The sequence below is a fragment of the Petaurus breviceps genome, unplaced genomic scaffold, assembly GCF_028583685.1.
Source record: "Petaurus breviceps papuanus isolate PSGF00001 unplaced genomic scaffold, PetGlider_PUasm1.0 90352, whole genome shotgun sequence".
Lineage (NCBI taxonomy): Eukaryota > Metazoa > Chordata > Mammalia > Diprotodontia > Petauridae > Petaurus > Petaurus breviceps.
Genome location: NW_027187228.1, coordinates 321,777 through 342,570, shown reverse-complemented (window position 1 = coordinate 342,570; position 20,794 = coordinate 321,777). Strand labels below are relative to the sequence as shown.

The following is a 20,794-nucleotide window of genomic DNA, read 5'->3' as shown; positions in this document are numbered from 1 at the left end:
TTTTTGGAATAAGTGCAAATTATTTTTAAAATTACACTGTCCATCACACATAAGTATTCAGTTTTTTATGTGACTTTAATCCCTGTACGTTAGGGTCCTTATGTGTACAACAAGAATGCTCCCTTCCCATTCTGACAGTCAGTGATTCTGGGAGGATGCATGTGACCTGGTGGACACAAAAGGGCACACAATCTTCACAAATCAAGTAATGGTGGGACTGTTGGTGGGATGTTTATAAGCAGTGAAGTTAATACTAACAGGTAGGAAATGACAACCTAAAATGAGCATCTGGTGCTTAACTTACATTTCTCATCCCAAACTTGGGTCTGTCATTAGAAGGGAAAGTAAAAACTAGCTAAAGCAAGGACTGGCATAGGGAGCTAGAAAGAGTATGGTAGAATGATCATTAGACTGAAAACCTTTCCCCCCCCCTAATATTCACATGACTATATGCTTCGCTTCTCTGGGCTGGTTTCATCTCATGTGAAAGTGAGAGCTGAATTTCTAAGGTCTCTTCTGAATTTAACATGCAAAGATTCATAGTATTTCATGAGTTGTAAAAGCCACTCTGAAGCCACTTGATCCAGCCCATACAAGAGCAAGAATATCCTTCACAGCACATCTGGCAACGGTCCTGGAAGCCTCTGCTTAAGCCTCCCCTCCTTAGATAGGGAACCCAAGCCTTCTCTTTCAGCCCTTTCTATTTTTAGATAGCCTCTAATTAATTATCAGGAAGTTTTTCCTTATATTAAACTGAGATCTGTCTTCCTGCCACTTCCTTATATCTCTTGCTTCTAGTTTTATCCTGAGGTCAAGCAAAACAAGTTTAATCCATGTGTCTTCCACATGACAGCCCTTCAAACACTTAAAGACAGCGATCACATTCCCCCCAAGTCTTGTCTTCTCCAGGCTAAGGCATCCACTCTGGCCTGGGAATTAGTGGGGACCTTAGTAGTATCCAAGTTTCCCATGGACTAGCTACGGATGAGACAATGGGAAAAGAGAAAGGAGTAAGAATATAAGGCGTTCTTGGACTATCTGGAGGTGAAAAGGTAGGGGAAGTGGAAGGAAAATCCTTTCATTTACCCACATCAACTTCAAGCCAAGATGAATTAGAAGACACTTGGTTCTGATGTTAGTATATCAGGGAGGCCAGATTCATTAGAATCAAGCTATAATGGAAGTGATTTATGAAACAATTCAGGTGCCCCTGCCTTTCATTTCACATGCACACAAAGGTTTCAAAGAAAAATTGCAAAACAGCAGCCAAGAACAAACACTCCTAGGGACAACTTCCAGGTCCCAGAGGGAGAGAGCTAAGGCAAATCAGCAAACAGCCCAGACAAGCCAGTTCACCAATCACTTCAGCAAAATTCAGCAGAAGACAAACAGGAACACTGTAAGGACACTGAAACTCCCACACCCATCTACATGACAGAAACCCAACCATATCCTTAGACCAAAGGAACAAACTTTTATTAAGGAATGATCAGAATATAAAAACAGCCCATCCAAAGGGGAAGTGAACCAAGGCCACAGCAGCCAGAGAGAACAGGAGGCCTATGGCAGTTGCCAAGCCAAGCCAAGGATACCACCCTATGGCCTGTCTTTCTGAAAGATGAAGGAAAAGCTCCAACTTCTCCATCATCCACAGTTCCTTTCCCCCAAGAATAGGTCAGGAGCAACAAAGCTCATCCTAAGACCACTGTACATGGGTGTGGGGGAAGGATGTGTGTGTGAGAGTGCTGGTGGGGGGAGTACAAAGCCCCATAGAAGAAGCCACAGTTGCATGTTCAAAGGAATACAAGAAGCCTGGCCTTTCTGTCCTGGGTTCCAGAGGTCAGAGGCCGGGATGAAGCACCTTGATCTCCTGTAGAGTCACCCCAGCAACACCAATCACATTGCAGCTCCCCACTCACTAACGAATCCCAGCCACAGGCACCTGCTGCTGTTTTCGAATCTTGTTGAAGAGTTCCATATACTGGGCCATGGTGTCAGCAGGGCCGTATAACGCGTCGTGTCTATTCCCAAACACTGCTGGTGCCCCTGGATTGTGGCTGCCCAGGAAACTCTGCAGGAACTCCAAGAGCAGGTTCCAGCAGTCACTAGCCACCACACATGGGCCATACTCCACCTAGGGGCCAAAAGGACATGTGATTGAGAATGATTTGATTCAATCAAGTGCCTAGTACATGCAAGCCCTAAAATCATGGGATTCAGAGCTTAAGAGGACCTTTAATCCAAACCTCCATTTAACAGATAAGGAAACTATGACTCAGAGGGTTGAATGGACTTGGCCGTGGTCATAGAGGAGATCTGAACCCACATTCTGTGTCTGAACTGACTATATCCATCATGGTGGCCTTTCTCTGCTGGGATATTTAAGCAAGATATGACACTGATCCTCCTCTTAAGCAGGTTATAATCTAATAGCAGGGAAAAGACACAGACAACTAATCACAATAAGAATAAGTGTGAGGAAGTAAGCACAAAGGATTGAAAAATTCCTAATTTTCCATCTCTTCTCATCCACTGGCTACCTTCCTGCTACTTACATACAATCATGCCCAGATCTTCCTCATCTTTAAAAAAATGTGCCACCCCATCAAACTCCCTGCTAGCATCTCTCCCTCCTCTCATCCACAGCCCCACCCCTGGAAAAAGTAATTTGTACTCATGGTCTCCAAGTCCTCTCCTCTCACTTTTCACAATTTGAAATATGGCTTCTCACTTTCCCACTCAACTCAAACGGTTCTTTTTCAAGTTACCAATGATTTCTTAATTGCTAAAATCTGATGGCCTTGTTCAATCCTCACCCCTTTGGACTTTTCTGAAGCACTCAACATGATTTAACCCCTCTTCCCTGTGGATACTCTCCTCTCTCCAGGCTTTTGTGACACTGCTCTCTCTTGGTTCCCCTCCTACCTGAGTGCTTCTCAGTCTACCTCAAAAGGCTCTGTTCTAGAGAAGGCCTTTATTCAACATCTAACTGTTGAGTGATTTCATCAGCTCTAAAAGGTTTAATGATCATTTTTACCAAATGTCTCCCAAATCTACATATCCAAACCTAATCTCTGTCCTAAATTCTACCCCCACACCCCTAGACATTTCCAAATGAATGAATTCAGATAAGCATCACAAAAATTCAAACATCTAAAAGAGTATTAGTTTCCCCAAAAACCTGTGCTTTTTCTAAATTCCCTATTTCCAAACAGCCAGTCCCACTAGTTTATAACCATGATGTCATCCTTGAGGCTTCCTCCCTAAGCTCTCAAACTCAGTCAGTTGTTAACTCTTAATGATTCTCTCTCTAAAAATATATCTCACATTCAGTCCCCTCTCTCCACTCACAGAAACCACCCCACTTCAGGTTCCTATCACCTCTTGCCTGGATTACTGCAATAGGTTCCTAATCTGAATCCCACCCTCATCTCTCCCCTCTTCATATATTTAGAAATGTCATTCATTAAAGCACTTAGTACAGTGCTGGTACACAGAAGGTGCTATATAAATTCCCTTCCCTTCTCCATTCATAAAGCAGAGATCTGAGCATCTCCTTTTCCTGCTCAAAAATTCTCTAGTGGCTCTCCTTTGCCACTAGGATAAATTCCTCCGGCTTTTAAACCTCTATACCATCTGGCCCTACTTCTGAGGCTTACCAAACATTATTCTTCTCATACTTTACATTCCAACTAAACTAGCTGTTTGTTGTTCCCTAAACAAAACATTCCATCTTCTATCCCTCAGACTTTGCACAGGCTGCCCCAGGCCTGACATGCATTTCCTCTTCACCTCCAATTCAAATAATCTCCAGCATCCTTCTAAGCTCAACTTAAGTTCTACCTCCAGCAGGAGGCCTAGCTTGATGCCCCTTATTGCTAAAGCTCTCTAGAAATTACTTTGTATATGTGTTATAGTTGATAATAATAGTAATAACAGAGCTAGTTATTTACACAGCACTTGAAAGTCTGCAAAGTACTATACAAATATTAACTCTTCCTTTTATACTCACAACAATCCTGGGAGGGTAGGTGCTCTTATCCTCATTTTACAGATGAAGGAACTGAAGCCAAGAAAGGTTAAGAGATCTGCCCATGATACAACTTGTGCCTAAGGCAGAATCTGAACTCAGGTCTTCCTGACTCCAGGTACAGGATTCTATCCACTTTTTCTCAAGTTAATTTTCATTGTACATGTTCCTTGAGAGCAGAAACTATTTCATTTTTTTTGTATTTGCATCTCCAATAATTAAGGCACTGCCTACTCAATAAATGCTTGTTGAATGAATGAATGAAAACAGAGGACCAGGCCAAGTACTAAGAGAAATATGAGGAAGGAGAGAGCATTTTCAGTTGAGTCACTGAGAACAGCAAGCAGCAGATGTTACCTAAATTAGACTTATGAGAAAGCAGCTATCAACAGAAAGCATAAAATAAGACTTAGAAAAGTAGCATGAAGTCAGACTGGAAAGTTTTACATACTAGGATCAGGAGTCTCTGTATTTTATGGAACAGGCAAAACTTTGAGGTCACTCAAAGTTTTCAAAAGATGTTTATGACCATTACAGGAAGGTGACACTGAAGGAAAAGCCGATGTGCCTCCTCACATCCTCCCAAAGCATCTAGCACAATGTCAGAAGTACATTAGGCACTCACCAGTTATTGTGGAAAGAATGACAAGAACAGTTTAGGCATCTTCTAACCTCATACAATTCTCCTTCCTGCTCCTTTTAAAACAGGACTTTTTTCTGAACAATTAGTCCTCCAGACTTGCCCTTGGGAACAAAATGCAAGGCTGGATTTTGTGTGGCTGGATCTAAGTAGACCAGCTGCTACCATACTGAGTGAAAACTCCTATGACACTTAGGACAACGATGAACACACGGGAGCAATGGTGTGTAAGCATGCCACAGCATATGCACGTGTAGGCAGCTGTCAATCTCCTTACAACCCTCCCAAAGTACAACAAAACTTCATCTGAGTATGGACCCTAGTACACTCTTTCTCAATTAGCACAGCTGAATATTTGGGCAACATTTCAGCCCGTGGGACAAATTGAATAGAGTAGGTACAGTCGGTATAAAGTCTGACCACTGCGCTTGGATGAGGTAGACTGGACAGAAGTCTCAAGAACTAAGAAGGCTAAAGTTCTTGGAGAAAGCATGTTTGAAGGGCACAGAGGTGGGCAACACTGTAGATAAGGTGCTGAACTTATTACTGAGGAGGAGCAAGAGTGACCTAGAGACGTCAGCATTTATCAACAAGAAGAATCTCAAGAGACTAGCAAGGGGAGGCTGTTAAGTGATGGGAGCAGAGGAAGGGTCTAAAAGTGGCAGTGGGAAAGGTGAATTAGACCAGTCAAAAAGAGCATTTCCTCTTCATCCTATATGCCTGAGGGTATGACATCCTCTGGAAAAAGTGCACTAGAGAATGGAAGTAATAGGAGAGGAAGAGGTGCAGGATGTAGGGAAGTTTATGAACAGTCAAGGAGAAAAGGAACATGGCATGATGGCTGGAGATCAGGACTGTGTCTAAGTCCCACCTCCTATGTACCAGCTGCACGGTCCTGAGGACACCACTTTACTTTCACTGCTTGTAATAGTAATGAAATTTAAAGATCCCCCTGTATTGGCTTGGTTTTTGGTTTGATTGTGTTAAAAAAACCCAGAGCTTGTGAATCCCACTTGTGGGATGGATTTGTTTAGGTGAAAATATTGGGCTGAACTGGGAGGAGCTGGTGACGTACATTTGGAGAGACACGAGAGGCAGAACTTTTTGGAAGCAGCACCTTTGGAGGCAGAGAGACTGAGAGGATTGCTGAGGGCCGCTTTGAATTGCCCAGGACTTTTGAGAGCTGCCAAGGCCTGAAGAGACATGGCTGTTATGCTGGCACTTTGTCTGTTTTGATGTTGTGTTGCCAGATCTGGCCACTGGTGAAGGACAGTGCTGTTGTTGCAGAGGTCTTGGAACCTTGCTGTTGGTTCAGAAGCCCTGAAGAAGGATTTTCTAGTTGTATGTTTACAGAAATCCTGGAAGGGGGTTTTGCTAATGTTTTCAGGGGTCCTAGGACTGTTCTGCAGACAGAGAATGAATTAATGAAGAGACTGGCAATGTATCTTGTGGCCTTGCTAAACTTTGTCTCCCCAGGAACAAAGATTGCTGAGAACCTGCCTGGGGTCAAGATGAAGAAAAGACCTCCATTTGGGTATTAAATACTGTGCTTAATTAAGCTTGTTGTAACTCTGGGGTAGATTCAATTGTGATCCAAGGGTGGGGAACTTTTGACCTTTTTGTGCTCCTCCATTAAACAAATGAATGTATTTTACTTATGATTGGAAACTAATCTCCATTTGAGAACAGGGGCTTTGTGATGGACTAAATGAATGTACAGCCTAGGGGTGGAGTAGTATTTAGAAGGGGGACTTTGTGATTGATTAAATGAACATAATATCCAGGGGTAGAGTAGTACTTGATTAAATCAGGTAGTACTTGGAGATTATTGAATCACACTTAGTAAATGCTGTATTTTGAATTATGCTATATGTTGATTCTCTCTGTTCTTAATTTGTCACTGAATAAAATGGAGAGCACCTATGCTGGTATTTTGAACCTTGGGAAGTTGCCTTTGCTTGGCATTACACTGCTCTAGACCAGAAATGACAAAGAAGGCACCACATGCACTAGCAGGAGTTCCCTAATTGATGAAATCACAGGTCTGTGTAAAGAAAGAAAGTAAGAAGAGCTTCCCAGGGGCTGGTGGAAGAGGAAGAGAGAAGACAAAGGGCTGGGGAGGAGCCAAGGTTGAGTTTACTAAGGAAAGAGGCAGAGAGGCTGCCTTCACTTGCAAGCACTGCCTTAGCTAGTGATTCCTGGCATCCATTACAGTGGACCCACAGGTCAAATAATGTGTTAAGAACTGTCCACCCTTGGGGAAAGAAGGTCCCACCATCTACCACAAACACAGGAGTCAATATCTGAAAGGGAGTTTGAACTCTTTATCTAAATACACACCTGATATATAATGAAAATTTTGAATTTTGCACTCCACATTGTCAATTTCTGTCAAACTAGAAGGTTAAATTATTGAAGGTAATTATGAAGAACAAAAGGGGAAGGTGTCATATGGGTAGACTATATATATAGACTATATATGATATATATATATAATAAATAGGAAAGAAGAGGCAAGAAGAAAGAGTACTGTGCATGTTTATCAAGTGCAAAGGTATGTCATAGATGAAAAAAAAAGATTGGGGCATGACTGTATTACCAAGCTTAGTGCTGAAGAAGAATTAAGAAAATTCACCTATGGATTTCCTTCATTGCAGAGGTGGAAAACTATGGATGTACAATTTTGCATATACTGTCAAAAAAAAGTCAGTATGTTGATTAGTTTTGCTGAACTTCCCTCTTTTTCAATATTTGTTACAAGAATTGCCTTAAGATATTTAGAAATAAAAGCTATGAAATCAAAACATATGAATAAAAATAAGATTTGTTTTTAAAAAGAAAAAGGTTTGAAATTTTCATTCATCCTGTAGATGATTAAATCCTAACCACCTTTCAAGACCCAGCTCACATGATACCTTAATCCACTGTACCTGACCTGTGTTACCATGGAAAAGTCATTTCTCTTCTCTAATCCTATTTCTTCTTAGGTTAAATGGAAATAATAGTCACACTACTACATATGGTTGTTGTGAAAAAAAAAAGACAGCATTCTGTAAACCTTAAAGTGCTAGAGAAATTTGAGTTACATATTGCTTTCCCTCAGATCCTTATTAATAGCACTTCGTTTTGCACCTAATGTACTTATTATGTATTTATTAAAGGTGTCTATTGCTGTCTTCTCCTTCTGGATTGTGAACTCCACGAGGAAAATGACAGGTCTTTTGTAAAATGTGTATTTCACTTAGCTTCTTACACAGTAGTTCTTAACATTTGTTAAAACATTGAAAGACACTGGAATCTGGAGTAAATGCAATCAATCTTGTTTCAGGGAACCTTGACTAAATAAATTTCCCTCTTCCTCTCAGACAAAAGGTGGGAGAATACAGGTTCACCATGCTATATTCTAAGTAAGAAGCTGTTGCTGAAGAAATGGAAATAGAGGGGATGCCAATCAACTGGGGATTGGCTAAACAAGTTGTGGTATATGAATGTAATGGAATACTATTGTACTCTAAGAAATGATGAGCAAGCAGATTTCAGAGAAACCTGGAAAGACTTACATGAACTGATGCTGATTAAGTGAGCAGAACCAGGAAAAATAATGTACACAGCAACAGCAACGTTGTGTGATACTTAACTATGATAGATTCAGCTCTTCTCAGCAATACAATGATCCAAGACAATTCTGAAAGACTCATGAAAATGCTATCCACATCCAGAGAAAGAACTATGGAGTCTGAATGCAGATAGAAGCATACTATTTCACTTTCTTTTGTTTTCTTCTTTCTTGTGGTTTTTCCATTTTGCTCTGATTGTTCTTTCACAACATGACTATCATGGAAATATGTCTGACATCATCATACATATACGGTCTATATCAGAGTTTGTTTTCTTGGGGGGAAAAGAAGGGAAGGAGAAAAATTTGGAACTCAAAATTTTTCAAAAAATGAATGAAAACAATCTTTACATGTAATTGGAAAAATATACTAACAGTGAAAAAAAAAGTTTTTGATGTTATCACTTAGTTTTCCTTAACTGTTTAAAAAAATATTAATAATCCAGGATTCTATTGGGTATCAAGGGGAAGGCAAAGTTAATAAGACTTATTTTTTTAAAGTTTAATTTGCTAGACAAATGAATATGCCTTGAACACAGTAATGGCTTAATATTTGTTGATAAGTAAACTTATTGACACATGAATTGATTTTTATCGGCCCAAAAGCCAACTGTCACTTCATTCCCCGAACCTCACGACGATTTCAGTCAGCTGTCACTGGGCTCTAAGGGATAGAAGTCGGCATAAATTCAAAAAGTAAATAGAATTCCCTTCCACAGCCTCATGACAGATGGTAGCTGGCATACTAGAAGGAAAAGACTTAGAACCTAGACATACCATTTTGTAAAAGTTGCCAACCACTATCCTAGAGGTTAGCAAAGACAAACCGGAACACTGGATAGAGCTACAGAGGTGATGGTCAAGGACCTCTCCTCTCTCTACCCCCCCTCAAATCCTCCCATGCCTCTACTCCCCAGGACTAGTTAACTATGCTTTCTACCCCCAGACAAAAATCAACAAAGTTATCAATCACAAGTAGCTACAAAGGACTATGTCAGGTGCCGGGAAAGAGGCAAAGTATAGATACATGTTCCAAGTGCTTACAGTACTTTTCCTCATGTGTAAAATTTGAAGAATAACAGCACCTAACTCACAGGACTGTGAGGATCAAACTGAACACTATGTAAAGCACTAGGTCAATTGTTACTTATCATCATCACTGGCCAGTACATGTCCTCATTAACCTTTCAGATCTGCTATCTCCTCTATTCCCCTACCAACTAATCTTTCTCTGGTCTTAAGGAGACGAGGGAAACAGCTGGTGAAGTATAGCTTCATTTAGGAAAAGGCATGTCCTAGAACTGTGGTTCCATATGTAGAGAGAACTATGACTGTGAAAGTGTGAAAATTGTGGGTAATATGGATCAGCAACTTGTCTGATGAGCAACTCCTGGGGTGCACAGCTAGCATTTGTCAGAGGGTGGTGTCAAACCAAACCAGGTCTTTCTTGATTTCAAGGCATGGCTCTCTATCCACTACATTACACTGCCTCTCCCCCAGGCTACCCAGTATTCCTAATAATTATTGTCTCTAAGAATATAGAAGTACAAAGGTAGGAAAACAATGGGGCAGGAATCTGGCACACGTAAGTACAAAGGTAGATGTAATTAGGAACATGGAATTTTGGTTTCTAGTCTGCTCCTTACATGCTACATGTATGATCTCAGCCAAGTTATTTCCCTTTTTGGGGTTTGATTTTCCTCACCTACAAAATGAGGGGTCTCACTTTTGAAAAGGGACAGGATCAAAGTAAAGAACAGAACAAGTGGGAAGTGGGACAGGAGGGAGGGAAACAGTCAGTCTTTTACAATATACATACTATGTTATTGTTTTGCATTAGCCACACATGTACATCCTATACTGAACTGCTTATCTGGAATTCAAAGTTTTAAAATCAAATATTCAAATATGTGTGTATGCATATATATATACTATTATCAATACTATTTTACATGTAATTGGGAAATAAAATATACAGGCACTGGGGCATAGAGATCCACTGGAAAAGTCGAAAGGGATATGGGAGAGAGCAGACTGGAGGAGGGGATATCCTGTAGGAGTGCTATTTTTGGGGGGGTGGGTAGGGGGAAAATGGGGAGAAAATTTGTAACTCAAAATCCGGCGGAAATGAATGACGTAAAATCAGAAGTTAATAAAGCATTTGAAAAAAATAAAATGAGGGGTCTGAACTAAATATTGTCTAAAGTTCCTTCCAGTTCAAACATTCTAAGCTTACTCATTCTCACTTGGAAGATTCAGTAGTTTTCAGGATTCTTTGCTGGGTGTCCCCTCCAGTTTGTCCTTAACCCCATTTTCCCAAAGACTCACCTCCACAGAGATGCCTCTAGCGCTGGGCCCCATGGTGACAGTGCCCACTTTCACCAGGAAGTCACAGTACTGGTAGCGGGTGCCACGGGTCTCAATCTTGTTGGCCTTGGCATTTTGGAAAAAGCCTTTGAGCTTCACCATGAGCACATCAAAGTTTGCGTCGGCAATGAGGCAGGGGCCGTTCTCAAAGAGGGCAAAGCAGCTTAGAGGGTATTCTGAGTTGTGCATCACATACATCAGCTTCCCAGCCTGGCCTACAAGGGAGTAAAGGCCCAACTCATTACCAAATCCAGAACAATGTGGAATTCAAGGTGTAAGGTGAGGAGGCTAGACTAAAGAAATCCCTAGGCTCCTTTCTAAGGGTAAAGTTCTATGATGCTGGGAGAAGGAAGCCCTACTGCTAACAGTCCCATAGTTTACCCAGAAGCATCAGGACAAAGCTGTAGTATTTACAGGGAAAAGGAGAGAAGGATGGAAAGGTGAAAAAGCAACAACAATCTTAACCCACACTGCCCAGAGATGCCCAGCCAGCTTTATGTAGAGAACCTAGACCAATACATGTCTAAGAAGGGATCTGTCCTCTTCTTCCATGGGAAATGTCTTCACAAGTGAGAAGCAAAAAGTTCAGGTGTTAAGGCACAGGGCCACTTCTGAGTTCCCAACCCAGTTCAGTCACATCATCCTAACTAGTTTGAGCCTCATCCATCTACACAAAAGGGTAGGGTGGAGTATAACATGAGCAATGGCAAAATCACCTGGAATCTACACCAAATGGCTCCCCATACCTGGATCTCAAACCAACAGTATATCATTTGAAGCCGTTATCTCTTCCCAAAATCTTAGGACCAAAAGGATAAAAGAATATGATCATAGTTGTAGAGTTAGAAAGGACTTCAGAGATCATTTAGCTGAATTCCCTCATTTTACAGATGAGAAAACTGAGGCCTAGGAACATTAAAAGACTAGCCCCGGGGCGGCCAGGTAGCACGGCCAGTAAGAACACCGGCCCCAGTGTCAGGATGACCTGGGGATCGAATCTGGGCGCAGACACTTAGCACCCACCCAGAAACACCTCGAACAAGTTACTTAACCCTAATTGCTTTAAAAAAAAAAAAAGACTAGCCCCAAAACACACAGGTATTAAGCATCAAGGTGGAATGTGAACCCAAGACTCCAGAGCTGATGTTCTTTCTATTGTCCCAGTGCTTCCTCTGATGTGCATAAAATTTGAAGGCAGACCATAATGTAAGTCTTAGTAATTCTCAGTACCTGCCAATACTAGCAGAGATAAAGCTCTGGCAGGTTCTACAAAGCTTATAAAGGTGCAAACTAGGGTCCAAGGAACAAACTAGTTGATTTGGTACAAAAAGGTTCAGGCCTCCCCTTTCAGTCCAAAAAGGAGGTCACTAGGTGATTAACTCTTTCACTGTGATAACCTACATGTAGAGAGTGAAAACAGAAAAAATAATGAGAGAGAAAGGGTCAGGTCAGGAGAGTAGTGAAAGATGCCTGGCCAGAGATGAAATATACCGAATAAATGCTAGTTAAGAATATGTTTACCAGGGCAGCTAGGTAACACAGTGAACAGAGCGCCAGCCCTGAAGTCAGGAGGATCTGAGTTCAAATCCAGCCTCAGATACTTAATACTTATTAGCCGTGTGACCTTGGGCAAGTCACTTAACCCCAACTGCCCTGTCCTCCCCTACCAAAAAAAAAAATATGTTTACCAAAACCAATACAACCAAGATTAAAAGGGAAGCAGAAAGTTGGGCAATAATTTTTAGAGCAAGTAAGTGTCTTTGATAAAAGTCTCATTTCTAAAATATATAGAGAACTGAGTTAAATTTATAAGAATACAAATCATTCCCCAATTCATAAATGGTTAAATGACATGACTGTCATATGAGTATACCTTCTTAATATAAAGTTCAAAAACCAGAGGAGAGAAGCCTAAAGAGATTCATCCCATTATTTGAGTGAAGGTCAAGAGAAGAAGTAATAGTGATTTTTGTCACTGAAGCATACTATAAACCATGAGGAGAGAAAGAAGAAATAAATGAAGAAAGAGATCACAAGCTTGGTACAGAGGCATGATACAGTAGTGATGGGGACTTAAAAATTATCCAGATATCTGCTAGAGTCCCTTCTCTCTGATCCTGATCTGAAAGCATCTACCTTTCTCATGTGTGCCAGATTCCTGCCCCGTTATTCTCCTAGCTACCTATGTACTTATATTTTCTTAGACACAATAATTCTTAGGAATATTGGGTAGCCTGGGAAAAGGAATTCTGTGGAATGGGAGAAAGGCAGTGTAATATAGTGGACAGAGAACCATGCCTTAAAATCAAGAAAGACCTGGTTTAGGTACCACCTTCTGACTTGCTTTAGTGTTAATTTCACCCTTCAAAATGTGAAGGACACAACAGGGGAGAATCCTATTCTGTATTTGGTTCTTACTAAAAGGGAGGAAATGGTTGCTAGGGCAGAAAGGATATGTACCCTGGGGAGAAAGTGATAACCTCCTTCTAGAGTTTTTGATAGAGATGGAGAGGAAGTCTTTGCATAGTCTGGCATTCACCCTAGATTTGGGGAAAGAAGATTTTCAAAGGATTCATCAAAAAGACAGGATCCCATGGACAAAAATTCTACAGCGGAAGTCAGCCCAAGAGGAATGGTACATGCTCAAGAATGAAATTCTGAAGACACAAAGAGAAACAATTCCAAAGACAAGGAAAAAAAACCCAGAATTTTTCTGAAGAGACTGATGGGGATGCATAACTTGTCATCTAACTTAGATTTTTTAAAAATGGAAGCAATAACAGGATGAATAAAAAGAGTTTGGTATGCTCCCATAAAAATAGTGCCAGGAATACTAATATTCAAAATGAGCTGAGGCTGGTGAGGAAGGTTAAGGACAACAAAAAGGGGATTTTGTTTTGGCTTTTTAAAAGGAGGATTAACTGACAACAACCAAGAAGGCAGAACTGTTTAAACCTTAAATGTACTGCTTAGGTAGGCAGAATCATTTCTCTAGTGTGCCCCAGGGATCTGTGTTTGGCCCTGGGCTAATTAATATTTTTATCAAAAACTTGGATAGTCTCTTGTCTCATCTTTGACTTCTGACCTCTCATCCCTTCTCTATAACCTCATCCCTTCTCTCTCTCCTTTATTTACTTTTCATTCTTTCAGACTTGTTTTCCTTCTGTCTTCTCTCTCCACTCTTCTTCCCCTTCCCCACTGTTGTGATCTCTATTTCTCTTTCTCTGTTTTTGCCTTTGTTTCTCTCTGTTTCTGTCTCTCCTTCCTCTGAAACTATTTCTGCAATTGGGGCAGGAAGCCCATCCGCTTCCAGTGGCCCCAGCCTGAACCTCCCCTCTCTGCCTGAGGGACTCAGCCCAGTCTGGCAACCTGCTTTTGTTTTCTTTTGGTTTGGTTGATTTTTTTTAAGTTCACTTTTCACTCCTCCTCCACTATCTCCCATTCAGCCCTCCATCATACCCCCACCTCAGCCTTTTGTCATCATCACCTTTAAATTACTGGACTTTTTGAGGCAAACCATTGTTCCGGAAACTGAAATGCAATAAAAGCCTAACCTGTGGCTGGGCTCTCTGTGCAGGAGGGTGAGGAAGCCCAGGCAGCGCCAACCCCAAAAACACCAAACAAAAAACCAAACCAAACAAAAAAAAAAAAACTTGGATAAAGGAATAGATGGCACAATCATCAGATTTTTCAGATGAAAGAAACCTGAGAGTGATAGCTATAGATGACAGAGTAAAAGGATCCAAAAGGATCTTCACAGATAGAGTATTAAGAAGAATCTAACAAGATAAATTCAAAAAGGATAAATGGCAAGTTTTGCTTGTACTTGGGTATAAAAAAAATCAATTCCATAAATATAAGATGGGGGAGGCATGTCTGGACAGCATTTTTTTCTGAAGAAAGATATGGCGGACTTGATAAAGAAGGACCTGGCAGGTTGACGATACCACGCCTGAGACATTTCTAGAGATGTTTTCAACATTCCCTGCTGTGGAATGCAGTCTCTTCTCTGCACTGTCCTGACTGCCTTTTGCATCTGGGTATGCTCCCCATGTGCTAAGACATGCTCTCTTATGTCCCCTAGGAATACCTGGCCATGACTGTCCATCCCATAATGGCTAGACACAAGCTAGAAAGCTGAAGCTCTTTAGTGCCTTGGAGCAGGAGGAGCAAGAAAAAGGTGGAATGGCACCAAGTCCATTAAGTCCTTAAAATCCCTCCTTCTAAACTGGTACTAAAGAATCAGCAGATAAGAAATGATGAGCAGATGGACTTCATAATGACCTGGAGAGACTTATATAAACTGATGCTGAGTGAGGGGAGCAGAACCAGGAGAACTTTGTACATAATTAGACACATCATAAGTGTGATGACTAACCTGGATAGATTGGGCTCCCCTCAGCAACGCAAGGTTGTAAGACAACTCCAAAAGACTCATGATGGAAAGAGATATCCACATCCAGAGGAAGAACTACAGAGTCCAGATGCAGATTGAAGCAAACTACTTGCTCTCTCTTATTTGTGTTTTGTTTCATTCCTTCTCTCTTGTTCACTCCACTGGTTATCGTTCTTCTTTACACAACTTGACTAACGTACAATGCGAAGGTATTTATAGAACCTATATTGGATTGCATGCCGTCATGGAGGGGAGGGAGAGAAAATTTGGAACTCAAGGGATTGTGGAACTGAATGTTGCAAACTAAAAGCAAATAAATTTTTTAAAAAAGACTAAACTACCGGATGAAGGTAGCAATCTATGGCATTAATCTGGGCAAAGGAAAACTTAATTTATTTTTGTTTGAATGAAATGATCGATTTTATCATCCAACTGAAAAAAAGTCAGGATTTGTTTCCTAAGCTATATGGTGAACTTTCCTTTTCTCATGTGCTACTGATTATGACTGCAATAATGATGGGACTGTAAGGATGAAGGAAAAAAAAAAGAATCAACAGACATTTAAAAAAAAACCAACTAGAAACATTTCTTCCCTGCCACAAAAGACCCCACAATCAAGTCCAGCATGGTTCTCAGTTCCTCCTGGCAATCCAGGGCCACAGAAGTCTTTTCCAAAGGGCACCACATATGTACAGTTTGTATAGTTCATGACCCAACATGATACCTTCACTATTTAGTATTTTGTAAGGAAGCAGTCAGTCCCACAGGCAACATACTAATAAAAACTATTGGCTTTTTTGAGGGGAAGGGGATGGTGAGATCTAAGTTTGGGCGAACTGCAAACTCAATGTCTAAGTGTGATTTGGCAGCCAAAAAAGATTATGTTCTTTGGATGTACTGAGAGCTATAGCTCCTAGAAATGGGGAGGTGGGAACAGGGTTATAGTTAAACCGATATCTCTCCTTGTCAACCCTCATCTAGAATACTGCATTTAATTGTGGATGCCAATGTCTGAGGGATAACAGAAGAGCTCAAGAGCAGGGCAACTAGGATGGTGAAGGGTCCTAAGTTCATGTTATGTAAAGGTCAGTTGAAGAAACTGAGCATGTTTAGCCCAGGAAATAGAAGGCTCAGGGAGAACAAGATAGCTATGTTTAAGTATCTTCAAGGGCTCTCATGCACAAGAGGAACTGAATTTATTCTGTTTGGTCCCAAAGGCAGAATCAAGAACAATGGATGCAAGTTGCAAAGAGGGAAATTCAGGCCTAATGTCAGGAAAAACTCCCTCACAATTAGAGCTGTCCTTGAAGTGGAACAGGCTATATCAAGAAGTGGTGGGTTCTCCTCCTCAGAGGCTGTCAAACAGAAGTTAGACAACCATTTGTAGGATGTGTTAAAGTAGATATTCCTTTCATGGATAGTTAGATTCTGTGGTCACTGAAGTCCTTTTTAAATCTTAAATTTTATGATTCTGGGAAAGGAAGAAAGAAAAGGCATTTTGTTTTAGTGGATGGCAGCCAGCTCTGGAGTCTAAGAAGCCTTATTTCAAATTTTAGCTTGGACACACTACATGGACAAGGCAAGGCCCCAGGCAACTATTGGAAGACTACAAATTACAGAGGGGTGGCTAATCTGTATGTATCAGTGATGGAAGTTCTCCATACTAATGAAGTCAAAGACTTGGATCCCTCCCCACAGTTAATCATGTAGTTATCAAGCTTCTAGCGATAGATCCTCTCTGAAATTAGCTAGACTGGTAGTGGTATGAAAGACATGCTATCTACCACTAGGTAGATAGTCAAAGACTTTCCAACTTGGTAAGACTACCAAAGCTTGGTAGGTTATATTTAACATATAATATTATATATTTAATATAACCACAAGTATAGCAAAAAATAAGCAAATATAACCACAGTTTTTCTTTTAAAATGTTCATTAAAAATTAGAAAACAACAAAATCAGTTATCTTTTTTTTTTGCTTTTTGGAGGGGGGAAGGAAGGGCAACTGGGGTTAAGTGACTTGCCCAGGGTCACACGGCTAGTAAGTGTTAAGTATCTGAGGCCAGATTTGAACTCAGGTTTTCCTGACTCCAGGGCTGGTGCTCTATTCACTGTATCACCTAGTCACCCCAAAATCAGGTATCTTTCATAGTCAACGCTTAAGAAAATTCTTAACCAAGCAAAGGATACAAACAATTACAAAGATAAAACTGTCATGTTCAATTACATAAAATGCAAAAGTTTTTACAAGAACAAAATCAATGTAACTGGAACAAGAAGGTGAATCATTAATTGGGGGGAAATGCCACATTTAGTATCTCTGTATGGGGTCTTATATCCAAGATATATAGGGAACAAAGATGTATAGCCACTCCCAAGAACTATTCCCCAATAGGTAAGTGGTTCAAAAATGAGAACAGACTTCAAAAGAAGGCTAGCAAAGTATTAACCATAAGAAAGATTACTTCAAATAATAAGAGAAATGCAAATGAAAACAATCCTGAAGATCCACAGAACACCCAGCAAATAGGTCAGGATGACAAAAGACTGGAAGAATCAATGTTGGAGGGGCTTCAGAAAGACCTGCATATTAATATTATACTGGTGGAACTATGAGTCACTCCATTTCTGGAAAACAATTTAGAATTATGCAAAAAATTATGTGGGGCACTAAAAATGTCCATACAATTTGGTCAAGAGATCCTACAGATAAACTTATACCACAGGGAAGTCCAAAACTGAAAGTCTCATATTATACCCTAAAATATTCGTAAGCAGCATTTTTGGTGATAGCAAAGAACGAGAAACAAAACAGATACCAATGGACAAACTACAGTACATGAATGTAAAAGAATATTATTATGCTGTAAGAAATGAGAAATATCAAGAATTCAGAGAAGCATGGGAAGACTTGGAACTGATAGAGTAAAGAGAACTAGGAATTCATTTTCACTTCCCTCTCACCCCCAGACAAACAAGCAAAACATACACAAAGGTTAACAATGTAAACTGAAAGACCAAAACAATAATAAAAACAGGAAACTAAATGCTATGTAAATTATAGTAACCAGGTTTGGCCCCAAAACATAGCTTTCTCCCCTCTGTGTTTAGGGACATGTGTGGGCATGGACTATTTCATATAAAATGATGGGTGAGCATTTTTTTGTTGAACTGTTGCCCTCCAACATTCTTAAAAATTTTTTTTTTTTACAAGGGATAGCTTCCTGTAGAGGAGAGCAGGTAAGATTTTAATTCAAAATGAAGGCAATACAAAAAGAAAAGATAACAAATAAGCTTTAAAAATATTTCAAGTAAGTGTCTAGGTTTTGCATCTCTGGTCAGATTGTAAGGATTTTCTTTTGTAAATACTCTTTTACATGTGTATACCACTTAATACTTTTCTTTTTTTGCAAGAGCAAATGGGGTTAAGTGACATGCCCAAGGTCACATGGCTAGTAAGTGTTAAGTTTCTAAGACCAGATTTGAACTTGGCTCATCCTGACTCCAGGGCTGGTTGCTCTATTCACTGAGCCACCTAGCCGCCCCCACTTAATGCTTTTCAAAGCACTTTCATATCTCATTTGATCTCCAAAACAACTCTTTAAACTGTAATTCCCAATATATATAGCTGATGAAACAGATGAGATTTGTCCACGCTCACAAAGCAAGTTAGTAGCAGAGAAAAGACTACAATTTGAGGTCCCAAACCCCCCCATTCCTAGTCTGTGGTTCTTTTCATCATTTCTACTTTTATATTTTAATCCAAACCATTAGTATAGAGTTTCCTTCCCACAGAGTGGACAGTATATTGAGACTGAGTGAATAGCAAAGGTAAGTGTTGAGCTTAGGAAGAAGTAGCCAGTGTGATAGTACAGGGAGTTCCAAGACAGGAAGTTTTGTGCAAACAAAAAGTATAGAAAGATTTCTTCATAGTTCACAAGCCCTAGAATGAAAAAGAAAAATACAAAAATCGAGTATCAGGAGTTCAGAAATACTAATGAATAGCCTTGAGCAGAAAATTGTCTCAGTCAGAAAGACATCTAAGGACATCAACATCTGGAGAATCTACTAAGTCTGAGCAAGGCTCCAGATGTCCTACTTACCACACACTGACCTTGGCTGCCCATGGTAGAGGCTGCTGTGTGGTAGGTCTCACAGTCCACGCAGAATGTCCCCTGCTTCTCTGCCCCTAGCAGTTCCAACTTCCTGGTCAGGAGCTCCACGGTCTGCTGGACACTCTTACCCTCAGCCACAGGCATCTGGGACACACTAGAAGGGTAGTGATGAGCCTTCAGGGTCCACATAGATGTGAACAGGCACCCCGAGCTTCCCATTCCACAAAGGAAGCTGGAAGCCCCAGGTCCCATCCCAGCCAGAGTCCCATCCCTGCTGGGAGATGCCACTGCTCATAGGTGAGAAGCAAAACACTATAAGCAGTTTGTGTGTGGCTTTGGCCCAAGCAAGAATTCTCCAGACAAAGGAAGATAAAGAGATCCTAGGGGTCAGACTAAGCATATCAGAGGCAAACCCCACATTCTCCCAATCCTGTAGGTGTTTTTTGTTTCCTGTTTTTTACCTAGTTCCCTTTGCTCTCATACATTTTTCCCCTCACCATGCCAAGTCTCAGAAGGAGACGGCTGCTTGAACTCTGGGGACTACTAGATGGCAATCACCAACTTGCAAGTGCCAAAAATAACTTTAGAAAGGAAAGGTCTTCACAAGCTCGGGTGTGGACCCAAAAAGCTGTTCCCTTATTTGATGCCCTTCCTAGGTCAAGAAGCATTTATTAAGTACTATGGGTGAGGTGCTGTGCTAAGTATTGGGGATACAAAGAAAAGATAAGAGTTGACAAGGACCCCTCAGCCCCAAATGTGGAAACCAGACCCCCAGGGCAGTGAGTCCACGTTTTCTCCAGCCTTTTCTCTTTCTCCCAATTCAACATGCTGGGTTTTCCAAGCCTGGCCCAACAGCGTTAAAAGCTGGTTCCTTCCTCCCCCTTTCAGTGCCAGAAATAATGCTCCCTGACGCGATCCTGGGAGGATGGTCATAGAGGCCTGGTCAGGCAAGAGACCCTGCCCTCGTGGTCCAGGGCGTCTTGAGTGGAAGGCCGGGCCAAGGAAGAAAACAGACTAAAGCCGGCAGCCCAGAGACCTCCAGGGCCGCCCCCGCCGCCCCCCCCCACCCCGTCCTTCACCTTCCTGTAAAAAGAGAGAACAGCTAATTTAAATGATTTCTGAAGTCTCCCAGAAGCTCTAAAAACCTACAATTAAAAAAAAAAAAATCCCCCCCCCCCCCAGGCCTACAGCGCCCCCGGGGGGGGGGGGGGGGGGGGGGGTTGAGAGCTGGTTGGGGGAAGGGCCCGACTCACACCTGAGCCCAGAGCATCCTCCACCTACCCACCCCAGCAAGAGAGGGAAAAGGGGAGGAGTCGGGAATGGGCCTCCTGGGGACGCAGCGCCTTCTCCGTCCTTCGTCCGCTCCGGGTGCCCTAGGAACTTTGCGACCTCCCCCCTCGACGTGCACCATTAGCGGCCCTACCATGTCACCCCCATGCTGCCGGGCTGCACGAGAGTGTGTGTGTTAGAGGAATCCGACGCCGCGGCCTCGTCTCTCCCTCCGCTCGCCCCGAAGGAAGTCCCACTTCCAGGCCTCGGTGGGAGGTAGCCGGAAGAAGGGCTGGGGAGAGAGAAAGGGGTGGGGTAGAGAAGGAAAAAGAGAAATCCGGAAGTGACGTATTAAATCGTG

General features: G+C 41.5%; 1 protein-coding gene across 3 annotated transcripts; it reads right to left on the bottom strand.

The window, feature by feature from the left end:
- Positions 1 to 1,454: 1,454 nt before the first annotated feature.
- MED20 (mediator complex subunit 20) lies at positions 1,455 to 20,749 on the bottom strand. 3 transcript variants are annotated; one of them, XM_069108314.1, is made up of 4 exons: positions 20,588 to 20,749; positions 19,164 to 19,318; positions 10,615 to 10,868; positions 1,455 to 2,134 (listed from the first exon to the last, which is right to left on the bottom strand). In XM_069108314.1, the coding sequence occupies exons 1-4, from the start codon at positions 20,599 to 20,601 to the stop codon at positions 1,919 to 1,921; spliced, it is 639 nt and encodes a 212-aa protein (XP_068964415.1). In that variant the 5' UTR covers positions 20,602 to 20,749; the 3' UTR covers positions 1,455 to 1,918. The 3 variants fall into 3 exon arrangements, with proteins under 3 accessions (XP_068964415.1, XP_068964417.1, XP_068964416.1); XM_069108316.1 differs by lacking the exon at positions 19,164 to 19,318 and having other exon boundaries at positions 20,588 to 20,722; XM_069108315.1 differs by lacking the exon at positions 20,588 to 20,749 and having other exon boundaries at positions 19,153 to 19,294.
- Positions 20,750 to 20,794: the final 45 nt, after the last annotated feature.

What these genes read in the sequence shown, in the direction of transcription:
- MED20 (XM_069108314.1), bottom strand. An exon ending in CTCTACCATGGGCAGCCAAG is followed by an intron (nt 10,869 to 19,163) that starts GTCAGTGTGTGG and finishes ACTCCCTTGTAG; the next exon opens with GCCAGGCTGGGAAGCTGATG. An exon ending in CTAGAGGCATCTCTGTGGAG is followed by an intron (nt 2,135 to 10,614) that starts GTGAGTCTTTGG and finishes TTTGGCCCCTAG; the next exon opens with GTGGAGTATGGCCCATGTGT.